The 13,754-nt window shown below is 42.3% G+C and overlaps 1 protein-coding gene across 7 annotated transcripts; it reads left to right on the top strand.

Moving 5' to 3' along the window:
- The first annotated feature begins 246 nt into the window (after positions 1–246).
- LOC136450023 (uncharacterized) lies at positions 247–13,326 on the top strand. 7 transcript variants are annotated; one of them, XM_066450314.1, is made up of 10 exons: positions 247–444; positions 2,886–2,973; positions 3,440–3,511; positions 3,607–3,660; positions 4,113–5,080; positions 6,969–7,026; positions 7,098–7,210; positions 8,008–8,098; positions 10,434–10,481; positions 12,923–13,326. In XM_066450314.1, exons 5-10 carry the CDS (start codon positions 4,113–4,115, stop codon positions 12,962–12,964), a joined length of 1,320 nt encoding a protein of 439 aa, XP_066306411.1. In that variant the 5' UTR covers positions 247–444; positions 2,886–2,973; positions 3,440–3,511; positions 3,607–3,660; the 3' UTR covers positions 12,965–13,326. The 7 variants fall into 7 exon arrangements, with proteins under 7 accessions (XP_066306411.1, XP_066306376.1, XP_066306384.1 ...); XM_066450279.1 differs by having other exon boundaries at positions 6,966–7,026; XM_066450287.1 differs by lacking the exon at positions 2,886–2,973 and having other exon boundaries at positions 6,966–7,026.
- The last annotated feature ends 428 nt before the right edge of the window (positions 13,327–13,754 follow it).

Raw genomic sequence — 13,754 nt, 5'->3', positions numbered from 1 at the left:
ACTCTCTACTAAGATCTTGATTGGATGCGTATATATCCATGTCAATCCACGTGTGTTGAAGTGGCACGGGAATTGAAATAAATACGTATCTACAAACAAGACCTAAATAGTTGTTTACATTCGTGTCGTGGATCTACAGCAGATGTTTACATGTGTCGTGAATGTGCTGCAGGTGGCCAAGGCTGGGACTTTTTTTTTTTTTTTTTAATAAAATTCAAGAGCATAGTCTCCGTCTTTAGCATTAACCAAGGCAAAAACAGTTTGGGACCGATTTTTTCCCCACGAACCCCGGTGAGCAGCTCTCCCTTTTCTTCTTCCGTTACCCAGCTTGCGCGCTCGCTCTCCATTTCTCGGCGACGCCTACGCCAGGACCCAGGTCTTCTTCGGGCCCAGGTCGCTTCCGCCATAAGTCAGGTGCCCTTCGCCGGCGACGAGCACCACCAGGTACGCCTTCCCCTTGTTCTTCCTTCCTGCTGCGCGAAACCAAGCACCCAAACCCTAACTGACAATTTGTATTCGGATCTGATATAATTACAAGTGTTGTTAGGTTGCCTAGTCCGTAATGGGGGGTGCCTAGTTCCTAGGTTGCCTAGGTTGCGACTGTGTGACCCGGTATATGGATGGTAAAGGAGAGAGAGGTGAAGAAGAGGGTGCATGGAAGACGAGGTGGTGGTGGTGGTGGAAGTAAGGGGAAGATGGAGGTGACAGACGAAGGTGGAGAAGTGGTCTAAAATGAGAGAGAGGTGAGAATGACAGTAATGGTCGTAGTTCTCTGCAGCTAAGGTCAACTTGACCTCATCCATGTGTCTGCCTTGCCACCCGAACGGCTGCCTAGGTGTTCGGCAGCATAGGCAGTAAAAGTGGAGGTCATCCACCTTGTAGTGCTGAAGCTCTTCCTATGGATGCCATTTTTTAGCACCAGTTGCCTGATGAGCCAGCAATAGTGTAATGTTCTTAATGCAAAATTACAAATGTGCATGCTCTTGCTTTGAATCAGTTGCTTATAGGACAGTTACGGAGAACAGTTAATTTGTTGCTTTATTAGGACTTTAAAGGATAGTGTGAATATACTTGGTCAAATCATGAACAATTTTTCTGTAATGATTCACATTTCAGAAAACTCATGATTTTTCAGTTCCTAGACTAGCTTTTGTATTTTAATGATAACTATATCTATCCCCTTCTTATACACGACCTTCAGGTTAATCTCGATGCAAGATAGGTGCACGGTTTGTGCCGAACATACTATAGTCTCAGAAATCATTTTGGGCGCATTCGATGGTACTCCTAGGTGATGTGGGTCAAGTGGAAGCTCATTTCACTCCGTTTGAAGACATTGTTAATCTCGGCGCAAGATAGGTGCACGGTTTGTGTCGAACGTAACTGGGGATTAGCTTCTGTGGATGATAGCACTTGACATGTGGATATGGCCTACCATGGATGATAGATCGGAAACAGCATGAGGATAGGGGCTGCATTTTTCGCTAGGGCATGGGGATGATGTGAATGGAGGTGCTTGATGGGCTGTTTAATTTGGGATTGAGCTTTAGTTGGTTGATTGCCTGACTGTGGTAACAGCTCATTTATAATTTTATACTCATATTTTCCTTTTCTGGCTGATATTTATGTATGTGCTTTTAAAATACAAATTGGTTGTGTATGGTGCCACCTCCCTTTGACCCTTTGTGCCATAAGTGCCTAGGTGGTATGAAGTGGATGGTCTATTTACCATACGTTTCCCGCCTTAATAACTTCCTCAATCCTCTTCATACCTTATCCCTCCATAATTTCCCACACCATCTCTAAGCTCCCTACCCAGCCCCTGCTTACCCTCCCTCGTGACCCTGTTCCTCTTATCCATACGTGATCTTCTATCCCTACCTCCTCTCTTTGCTGATTAGAGATCTTACCAGATCTGAGATCATTTTGTCATACATAGTTTAATTTTGCATCTAGGATCAGTTGATGTCTCAGCAATGTCCCCTTTTTGTGTCAGATCTGTTGCTACTTCTCTGGTGATGCCCGGAATTCAGATCAATTTGTATTTTAATGATAACTATATCTATCCCCTTCTTATACACGACCTTCAGGTTAATCTCGATGCAAGATAGGTGCACGGTTTGTGCCGAACATACTATAGTCTCAGAAATCATTTTGGGCGCATTCGATGGTACTCCTAGGTGATGTGGGTCAAGTGGAAGCTCATTTCACTCCGTTTGAAGACATTGTTAATCTCGGCGCAAGATAGGTGCACGGTTTGTGTCGAACGTAACTGGGGATTAGCTTCTGTGGATGATAGCACTTGACATGTGGATATGGCCTACCATGGATGATAGATCGGAAACAGCATGAGGATAGGGGCTGCATTTTTCGCTAGGGCATGGGGATGATGTGAATGGAGGTGCTTGATGGGCTGTTTAATTTGGGATTGAGCTTTAGTTGGTTGATTGCCTGACTGTGGTAACAGCTCATTTATAATTTTATACTCATATTTTCCTTTTCTGGCTGATATTTATGTATGTGCTTTTAAAATACAAATTGGTTGTGTATGGTGCCACCTCCCTTTGACCCTTTGTGCCATAAGTGCCTAGGTGGTATGAAGTGGATGGTCTATTTACCATACGTTTCCCGCCTTAATAACTTCCTCAATCCTCTTCATACCTTATCCCTCCATAATTTCCCACACCATCTCTAAGCTCCCTACCCAGCCCCTGCTTACCCTCCCTCGTGACCCTGTTCCTCTTATCCATACGTGATCTTCTATCCCTACCTCCTCTCTTTGCTGATTAGAGATCTTACCAGATCTGAGATCATTTTGTCATACATAGTTTAATTTTGCATCTAGGATCAGTTGATATCTCAGCAATGTCCCCTTTTTGTGTCAGATCTGTTGCTACTTCTCTGGTGATGCCCGGAATTCAGATCAAAACTGAAAGATAGGAGGAACATATATCAGTTTGAGTGTAAATAGAGGTTTGCCCTGCTTTTTAATTCCCTCCTTTGACGTGTACAGCTGTGTCTGTATAGTTTTTTTTAGTGTTGACTGAACCCTGTACAATTCGAGTTGAGATGTCTGACTGTGACTTATATGTGCCAAAATACTATCGTAATGACTCATTTTGACAGTTCCTGCATTTCTTTAGCCATAACTGGTAGTGAAACTCCTATGTTTGTTCAGTCTTGCTAGCCTGCACTGCCGATCCATTGCCTGGCCTTAAGGACACTGTGCAACATTGTTTTACCATACTGCATACACTAGTTATTAGCATGACTGAATTTTGTTGCGGGGATGGATCTGTTTATTCTGTACCCTGGCTTCCTGATTGTCTATATAATAGGATCCTTTTGAATTTTCAGGAAAGCTCTTGAAAGATTAAAGCCTGTCAGCCTGTGGATAGAATTATAGTCTTATTGTTTGTGTTTCTTTGTATTATTTCAGAAATAGGTATAACTGTGAAGACTCTGGCGGTTACATGACAGAAACCTTTTAGCATACCCTTTACTGATATTGGTAATACTGTTACTGATTTGTTTTTTCCTGACCAAGTAGTAAATTACCCACTTTTAATCTTATCTTAATTATTTATATTTCTGTCCATCATCCAGGAACTTCCTTATGTTTGAGGATTAGCTCATTGAGCAACATACAGCAACAGATAGGTATAACTCGTGGCATATGAGTTCCTGCACAACCCCTTATCCATAGCCCCGTAGTGCAATTTGCCCATGTTTGGTTACATGCAGAAGCTCATATGCATAGCAGTCTAGCACTGTCCTCAAAGCAAGCCCAGCCTGCATCTCATAATTCGGCCAAATCCTGCGTATCCAGCCACGCACCCTCCCTCCATGATCCGCTCTGCAGCCCAAGACTATGACCACTTATGCAGGAAATCAATCACATGCACAACACTTACAATTTCTTATTGAGACGAGCCAAACAACAAATAATTGCATAGCCTTATGCAGGTTAAGGATATGCTTCATAACCCCTAATACAATGCAATACTAATGCAAGGAACCAATCAGACCCTATGAGTTTGTTTTCTTATTCGTGTTTTGATTTTATTTGAATTCTGAACAGCTGTTGCATGGTGTTACATGTGCTGTAACAGATGACTCCAAAATGGAGTGCATGCCCTTCAGATAGCTACAGAGAACTATCTTCACATGAAAATGGAGAGTGCAAATCATCCTTAGCAGAGCCAGTCCCTTCACCTACAAGCTGTTTTGGTTTACACACTGCGAACACAATGTGCTCCCTATCTTCACAAAAGAAGGATGGCAATGTTTATAAAAGAAGGAAGATGGATAAGGATTCAAATTCTCCTATAGCATATGAAGAGGCTAAAGAAATGGCAACACAAAGTTGCACAATTTCTGATGATCAGTCGTCATCACTGCTACCTATTATCTCCTCAGAGGCATTGCTTTTAAATTCAACAGCAGGTATGGCAGGTCCTATCCTAGATTGTGAGGAGCCTGCTGATGTTTCATTGGAGCCAAATTCTGGTACGAATGATAGATGCTTCGTTTCAAGTATGTCTCCATCTTCCATGATTCTAGGCAAAAAGAACGCTGCTGAATGTGCCTCATCGAATATCGGCACTACAGAATCAATTACTGAGCATGTTTCACCAAGGGATCTTTGCATTGCCATACTGATGAAAGATGGACTTATAAATGAATCAAGAACAAGAATGACACATAAAGAGGAATTCACTGACAATGATGCTAACCCTTTGTTGGCATGCAATAATTGTGGCTGCTTGGAGCATTCGTTGAAGATGCTGATATGTGATTCTTGTGAAGCAGCATTTCATTTGTCTTGCTGCATCCCTTGTATCAAGGAGCTACCTACTGATGAATGGTATTGCGCTCCATGCTTGTGTAAGAAACCCAAGAGTCTCTATGGGAAACTCTCAGAGGGCAGGATCAAGCCTTCCAGGAATACTAACCCAAGGCCTCATGGGATGAGTCACATAGAGTGCATGCTGAAGGATGCTGAACCATATGTTACTGGGGTTCGAATTGGTAGAGATTTTCAGGCAGAGGTGCCAGAATGGTCTGGTCCATCGTCCAGGTGTGGTTATTTATGCAAGACTAATTATGGAATTGGGTCATGTAAATTTGGTTGTGTCAAAATTCACTTTCTGAAGATTGCTAGTTTCCTAACAATATTTGTTCGCTTTTAATTTTTTTAATTATCATGACCACTATGATCTACTCCCTCTGTTCCAGAATTGAATATGTTTTTTCCTTAAGTTAAACCATGCATTACTAGAAAATTAAGCAAATTGACAACCAAACTAACTAATTAGTGAGGGGGTAAGTTAGTGTTTTGCCACTCTTTATTTGGTTCTAAAATTGCTTGGATACCTTGTATTCAGGACGGAGGGAGTTTTTTTTTTCTGTAGTTATCTATTCTATCTGATAGCTACTTGTACCATTCTCTCAAAAGGAACAATGTTACTTTCTATTTAGAAGATATGATCAGCGTTTTAATATTGGAACTTTATATGCTACCTTTTTTCAATGCCATTTCTATCTTTGCATATTGTCGAAGTACGTGCCGTTTCTGACCTACAGTATTGGATGCTTTATCATCACTGATCGGTTAAATCATTTAAAACATAATTAATAGTATAAAACAACAGATTTAAGGGTTATACTTTATTTTTTATAATAAATATAATATAATTGGAAAATGTAAAAATGAACTAAAACAGTCAGACAACATTAGCGCATGTATGTCCATTGGTGCTAAGGATAATCAATGGGAGAGAAATGAATTAGCACTGGTACTATGAGTTCATGGCATTGATGCTAACATTTGCACCGGTCCTAACTTAAGTTTTAGTTAAAATTAAGGGGAAGCATCTGGTGCACAAACAGTGTAAAGTGTGCAAACTTACTATAACTTGTTGCATCCAATGTGAATGTCCCAGGGATGAGGGGATTCCTATCTCCCTCCTGAGCCATTTATTAGATTGAATCCAAGGGGTGAGATCGCGTTTGTGCACATGTGCACCAATATACTCTTGTGCACTTGATACTTCCTCAATCAAAGAACAAATATTTTAAGGCATCCTAGCGCCTTTAAGAGGAAGGGCGGGCCTGGTGCAAGCGGTAGAGTCTTACCGCCTGTGACCGGAAGGTTCCGGGTTCGAGTCGCGGTCTCCTCGCATTGCACAGGCGGGGGTAAGGCTTGCCACTGACACCCTTCCCCAGACCCCGCACAGAGCGGGAGCTCTCTGCACTGGGTACGCCCTTTTTTATCCTAGCGCCTTTAAGAGGCTGCTAAGGGAGAAAAATACTAGATAACTACCGTTAGTACCTAAATCAAGGGACAGGTGTACATGCTCTTAGGTGAGTAGGGCTAAGCAACAACTGAACATTTGCGTGTACAGTTATGACATGTTAGTTTGATTGATGGTGAAATCAGTTCGTTCTGGTGTTTGCCAAACTTATGATATAGCTTATCGGACTAGCATCTATACAATTTTTTAGCATTGATTTAGGATGCACCTTGATAGGCATAAGATCTTTTTTTTTCTTTTCAAACATTGATTACCTGTCCTTAGATTCAAAAACCAATTCTTTAATGGTGCAGCGTTCAGTGTATGAGCTTCACATAGATGGTTTATGTATGCCACTCTACTAGTCTACTTTAATTTGGAAGGGCGGGCCTGGTGCAAGCGGTAGAGTCTTACCGCCTGTGACCGGAAGGTCCCGGGTTTGAGTCGCGGTCTCCTCGCATTGCACAGGCGAGGGTAAGGCTTGCCACTAACACCCTTCTCCAGACCCCGCACAGAGTGGGATCTCTCTGCACTGGGTACGCCCTTTATGTAATTTGTGATAAGTTATCATGTCGTATGTTAGTTTTGTTGTTTCATACTGTCATTGTCTCTGGACCCTTTCATTAATTAGCAATGCTCATGTTTATATATTTTTAATTATTTCTGCAGCAGTGATGGTTATTTTGACGAGCCCTGTGAATTTGGTTCTGCAGAACTAACTACATTTAATGTAAGATTTTACCATTAAATTACTAGCGTTCCCCATAAAATGTCTCTTAAGCTTGTTTTTTGTTTGTGTAGTTGTGCAAAATGAGTAATCAAAGTCATTCTTCCATTGGTAATTGGATCCAATGCCGTGAGATCTTGAATCCAGGAGATTCGGACAAGCAAGTTGTCTGTGGAAAATGGAGAAGGTACATAATTTTTCTGTTTTATGAGTTTCTAGATATATATTTATCTGGGTTAGTATTTATTTATTTTCTTTAAATAGAATGTAACAACTCAAATCTAAGATAATTTTAATTCAGAATTCCCATTTCAGCAACATTTTTTCCATGGGTTATGACTCAATGAATGTTGGGAGCTTTATAATTTATCCTTTCCCATCATTTATTTATTAGAATTCCTTATAATGACTTATGCATTCTGTTATCATTTCCAATTGGAGGATCCCTTAATCTAATTAAAGGAGGATTCTAAATTACTACAATGTGACTAGTAGTGATTTCATCTGGGAAATTGGTAGAAGCTGGACAAAACATGGTTAGCTGGGACTTGGTCCATTTATGGAACATATTAATTTTTTGTGGGCAATTGCTAATTTGCTACTGCTTTAAACTGTGAGTGCAAAACATCCCACTAGAAAATTGCAAAAATGCCACCAGAACTGTCATTCGAGTTATCTTGATCACTTTTAAAATGTGAAAAATTTAGCATGCATGTTGTATAGTACAATTTACCAGATCATATTGGTTGTAGAACTAGAGGTAACTGAAAATTAAATTATGCTCTTGCCTTTTGTGGAGCATAAACCTTTTTGTTTTTTTGCTGTGTTTCTTCTTTCTTCGCTCCGGCAGAGGTAGTTTATTCTTTTAGTTTGACTGAAAAATGTGGAAGTTATGCCAGCATAAGTTAACTTTTCCTTGACTATATCTTATGCATTTATAGAAGGTACACTGTAAATATTTTGTTCTTGTGGAATATCCTGCAGGGCACCCCTATATGTTGTACAGTCAGATGATTGGGATTGTTTTTGTTGTCTTCTTTGGGATCCAGCCCATGCTGATTGTGCTGTTCCACAGGTAATGTTTTACTTATTTTGTTACAGTATTTACTTAATGTGTAAAGCATCTGCCTCGGTTAAGCTTACATGCGCAGGGTGGTATAGTACCCTAATTTGAGCCATGCAGTTGATGATTGGATACTTGTTTCTTATTACCCTAACTTGCATGACAATTTTATGGGAATTTCAAATTTTAATTATTTTGTTTCTTATTATATCCAGCTATCCAATGACTATCTTGGTAAAGAAAGAAAGGGGTGGTATAGTACCCTAATTTGAGCCATGCATTTGATGATTTGGTACTTGTTTCTTGTTACCCTAACTTGCATGACATAATGTTTTTATGACAGTTTCAAATTTTAATTATTTTGTCTTATTATAGCCAACTATACAATGACTATCTTGGTAAAGAAAGAGATCTGTTATTTTACAGCAATGTTTAGTTGCTCAAATTGTTACAAAATCACTTTTGAACTGTAGTTTTCTTTGCCAATTCCACACTCGTGTTATTCTAAAGATCTGTCATGATAAGATGCGTAAAGATTGAATGCCTGGTATTAAACTGTCTTGAGAAGACCAACTTTGAATTCAAGCTTGTAGAGCGGGAGCTCTCTGCACTGGATACGCCCTTTTTTTTATACAATTGCCAGGTTTAGATATTGCATACTATGTGTCCAGCCCATGTGGGTACAATGCTTGCATAATTGTAAAGCTAAATATGAAAAAGTCACTATTTCTGTAAACAATGGTGCTCTAGCAGCTAGCAGCTGCCTTATTCCTAATATGGCCCTCAATATGTTGGACAGCGAAGAGCAGTAAGAAACTACAGCTAGAATTGATTTTGTTACCACTTAATAAGTATTTAACACATGGCTCGAGTAAGAAACTACACTGTGCATTCTTTCTGTCAGTGGCACTATGCTATTTTCCCCTCTTGAGTAGATATCTGGAATTTAGATCTTTGATATTGCCATTCTTTCTCTGGTTCGGATGAAATGGAACCAATAAGAGGCCAAGAGGGCTGTATGTATTGAGGATTCTGCTTCAACCAATACATTGAGGTTTTTGTTTTTCTTTGAATATACCATAAAAGACGATTGATATTTGATAGTCTGCCCTAGTGGTTGTTGTTGTCTAGCAAGCACCTCAGAATCCTGTTTACAAAACCTCTGGTTGGTCTAGTTTATATTCATGTTCATAATGTGATACATCAGGGTGGGCAGAAAAAACCGAGACGAGACTGGAGTACCCGAAATTTCAGTCTTTGGTTATCTGTTTGGATGCAGATGGTGGAAGACTGAATTTACTTAAGCTAGTTCGGTCATATACCTTCGGTAACCGAACAGACCAAAGTCTAACCCTTCCCCTTTATTCTCTTAACTTCTCTTCCCATCCACACGTGATGCAGCCTTATACAGTTAGCCTTCACGTTCATTATCTCCTGTCCTTGTCTGTTCCTCTGTCATTTGCATGGGTGCGCTACAACGGGCCACTCCACCATCCCGGGCATGGCACTGGCCTCTCACTTAATCTCTCTGCAGACTTCCAAAGTAGATGCAGCCCAAGCCATGTGTCCTTGAACAAGATGGTGGCCAGCCCTCGACAGTGCCCTCGTGGAGCACGAGACACACGTTGAGAACCATGAGAAGTGCTCTCATGGAGTACAACCAGCGTGCTGCCACGAGCTGCTGCTCTCGCGGCCTTGCTTGACGCTCCTGTGCACTGCAACAGTGGTGCGCATTGAGCTCGAAACTCCACGCGGTGGTTCCGCTGCATGGCATCTCCACTCCAGCACAGCGTTGTGGCATCCTATCTCGGCAACTCCGGCCCAAGCTCCTCATGTCCTAGTGAGCATCGGTAGCTCGGGTTCATCGGGCACCCGAGCCAAAAAATCGGTTACCTGAATTATCGGGCAGGCAATTTTGTGATACATTTTCCGGTGCCAATTCGTAAAAACACAAATTAAAAAGGACCGAAAAAGCCGACCTGAAATTTGGGTTAAGACAGAATGCCGACCCCCTAGTTCCGCAGCATGGCATCTCCACTCCAACACAGCGTCATGGCATCCTGTCTCAGCAACTCTGGCCCAAGCTCCTCTGAGCTCCCCAGGTCCCATTGTGCATTGGTAGCTCGGGTACATCGGGCACCCGAACCGAAAAATCAGTTACTTGAATTATCGGGTAGGCAATTATATGATAGATTTTATGGTGTCAATTCTTAAAAAAAACCGAAATTAAAAATACCGAAAAACTGACCTGAAGTTTGGGGTAAGACAGAATACCGAACAGTACACAAGATACTGTTGACATTTTCATCAATTATCTTGGTTTCCTGAATTTTGTATTCCATTGTAGGAGTTGAAGACTAGTGAAGTTCTAAAGCAGCTAAAGTTTGTAAACATGGTATGTTCTGATCCTACAAACTAGTCCATTTTTATTTAGAAGTATTTTGTTACTGGTTCTAGAATAAATAAAAAAAATACAGTATTGACCTTTTCTTGCATGGCTGAGAAATCTATGAAATTTGGTAAGAGGCAAGGAATGAATATCTTGAATCTGTTACATTTGGACATGGGCTAGCCTGTTTGTTTCAACTGTCTACATAGTATAATCTGTAGGGGGCTTGATCCTTACAACATAGTAGTCATGGATCTCTGAGCGCACTTAGGGCCTTGGTATGCTGGACAGGAGCTGGGCCAGGCTTGCAGGCTGCATGAGCTGGTGTTTGGTAGGCTGAACGGGGTTGCGGCCCAGGCTGGCATGCTCCTTAAAGCAGCAAAGATGCTGCTCCTGGGGAAATGCAAATAAGGTCTGTTTCTACTGTGCCAGGATCGCTAGTGTGCAATGGATGGATGATTGAGTTACCACACGTCACTTTTTGCGTTGTTTTTTCTCCTCCACAAGCGCTTGTCCATGCTGGATGACTTGCTGTCTTGCTCATGAGCTCCCTTCTCCGGTCCTCCCTCTCTCTTGTTGCATCCCACCCCAACCCTCTACACTTGACTGTGCAGTGGCCGAGCCAGGCATAGTGCTCCATGGACCTCAAGCTCCGCTGTCTAGGGGGAGTTCGGGGAGTGCAGATAGGATGGAGCCGGTGTTGCCAGGGTCAACTGGGGTCTGGGGTGGCTGCAGGTTCTGGGTGAAGGCTTGCATGGCGACGTTGGGGAGCGCCTTGCTGAGGCCGTCGTGCAGCCATACACCCATCTTGATGAGGACCCTGCCACGGCATCTGTGAAGAAAGCCCTCTATCTCCTCGAGGGCGGCGGCGTGCACGCGGCATCGACGAGCATGGCAAGTGTGCACGAGACGTCCACCAGTGAGGCGAGATGCGTGCGAGGCTTCTTTGCGATTTGCCATGTTCCCTTCTCGGTTTGTGCTCGCAAGGTGTTTGTACAAAAAGCCTAAGAAGTAGCGGGGGGGGGGGGGGGGGGGGGGGGGGGGGGGGCGTACAACAACATCGTAGCCTTTCAATCCCAAGCAAGTTGGGGTAGGCTAGAGTTGAAACCCCACCAAGAGCCCCAAGTCACGATTCAAGCACTTCAATAGCTGTTTTCCAAGTACTCCTATTCAAACATAGATCTCTAGGTATATCCCAAGCTTTCAAATCTCTTTTTTATTGCCTCCCCCCATGTCAATTTCGATCTTCTCTACCTCTCCTCATATTATTTGCTTGGCTTGGGACTCCACAATGCACTAGTGCCTCTGGAGGTCTCCTTTGAACATGGCCAAACCACCTCAACCGATGTTGGACAAGCTTTTCTTCAATTGGTGTTACCTCTAGGCGATCACGTATATCATCGTTCTGAACTCGGTCCATTCTTGTGTGACCGCAAATCCATCGCAACATACGCATTTCTGCAACACTCAGCTGTTGAACATGTCGAATCTTTATAGGCCAACATTCTGCTCCATACAACATAGCCGGTCTAATCGCCGTTCTATAGAACTTGCCTTTTAGCTTTTGTGGTACCTCTTGTCACAAAGAATGCTAGAAGCTTGTCGCCATTTGATCCACCCTGCTTTGATTCTATGGCTAACCTCCGCATCGATATCTCCATCCCTCTGTAGCATCGATCCCAGATACTGAAAGGTATCCTTGGCTTGGATTTTTTTTTATATACTCCTTCAGCCATAGTAATAGTAGGTATTTCAAAGTGAGTGAGTTCTTGAAGGTATTGTATACATGCATTTCGTTCATCTTGCGCCCCCCCCCCCCCCCCCACATTTTTCTATGGTTCCGCCTCTGGTGGTAACTCCACCCTATATTAGTGCAAGGTAAGCATAAACACTTTTGTACAGCCTACTGAACACCAGATTCTCTCAAGCCTAGCTCCATAGATACATCAAACCAAACAAGGCCAGTTGCACTTTTTTTTTTAAACAATGCCATTTGCACCAACTCAACCTGCCTTATCTTGGCCTGGCCTTCTCATCCATGCAGGCCACACTCGTCCAGTCTAGCAGTCACGCCTTTAATGGGGCTGGGTCTTTGGAAAATAGTAGGTAATGGGCCATATAGATATAGTTGATGGTTAGAATTACCATTATGCTAATGCTTTTCAACTGTTAAAGCTACCATATGATGTTCATGCTGTTAAAACACCATGTTAGTGTAGCAGAAGTCTTCCGGCAATACAGACATTACCAGTTTATAGTACATTGTTGTTTTTACTGATCTCTTGTGATATTTATGTCGAACTTTGGTTTAGGATATTTCTAGACAACAACTACTCAAATTATGGATTTTACTTGTAAATATTTATATCAATCTAAACCCAGTTGTCTAATTTTGCCCAATGATTGTTTTAGTTCAAACTGACACTCTTTTTGCCAACCATATTCAGCTAAAGAATCAGCCGGTGGACCAAAACCAGAAGCCTGCGTAAATCCCAGTACCAGAGTGGGTGATTCCTTGAGAGAAGGATACCCGTTATGATTGTATGAATGAGTTGCTGTATGTGGCGTTATCTTGTAACTAGCCATCTGTAGTCTATAGAACATGCGGGAATTATGTTGTAGCCTGTTAAACGAAATGATCGTTGACGCCTCCCCCTCTGTACCGCCGTCTTCTATAGGGTTTTGGTACACAAGAGTTGTACAACATAGATCTGTCCGTGCAGTTCAGGGAGCAGCGTGTCGCAACTGTTGTAATCGCTGCCAAACGATCCTGTGATCCTGCGGCAAGTTTTGTTTCTTGGTAACTTCTGGATGAGGTTGGATGACTGATGGGGGAAACCAATTCAAAGTATCTGGTATTACGCGTGCTACTTCATGACGTTATCTTACAAGGCATGCCATTTTTTCTAAATAGACCCGCCGAGCGTTTGTGTAAATCTGTAGATAGGTGTTTGGTTTGAGTGCTATGCGTTTCATGATAAGAAGCACCTTACATTGCCTACCTGCATTCTTCCCAGGAACAAAATACTGGGCCTAGAATCCACTTTCCATGTAAGACCACGCGGCCCTTCTTTTTTCCTTGTCTTTGTTTTAGCACAAAACGGTACTCCCTGTACTCTCAGTGCTCTGATGATCTGGAAGAGAGATTTTTAGCAGGGTAGCGAAACCAAAGTGGCAGCAGGAAATTGCAAAGCTGCTATTCTCTACATGTCTTGCGCTAAGTGTAGTGGTGAGTTTAAGTCACATTGACAGGAAGCTCTCTGCACGCAGTTGACACGC

The sequence above is a fragment of the Miscanthus floridulus genome, chromosome 1 (genome assembly GCF_019320115.1).
Source record: "Miscanthus floridulus cultivar M001 chromosome 1, ASM1932011v1, whole genome shotgun sequence".
Taxonomy (NCBI): domain Eukaryota; kingdom Viridiplantae; phylum Streptophyta; class Magnoliopsida; order Poales; family Poaceae; genus Miscanthus; species Miscanthus floridulus.
This window is presented reverse-complemented; position numbering and strand designations above follow the sequence as displayed.

Excerpts from the sequence above, each read along its gene's own strand:
- LOC136450023 (XM_066450307.1), top strand. The coding sequence starts at position 4,113 with ATGACTCCAAAATGGAGTGCATGCCCTTCAGATAGCTACAGAGAACTA. Across the intron at positions 7,027-7,097 it reads CAGAACTAACTACATTTAAT|TTGTGCAAAATGAGTAATCA; the intron begins GTAAGATTTTAC and ends TTGTTTGTGTAG. Across the intron at positions 10,482-12,922 it reads AGCTAAAGTTTGTAAACATG|CTAAAGAATCAGCCGGTGGA; the intron begins GTATGTTCTGAT and ends AACCATATTCAG.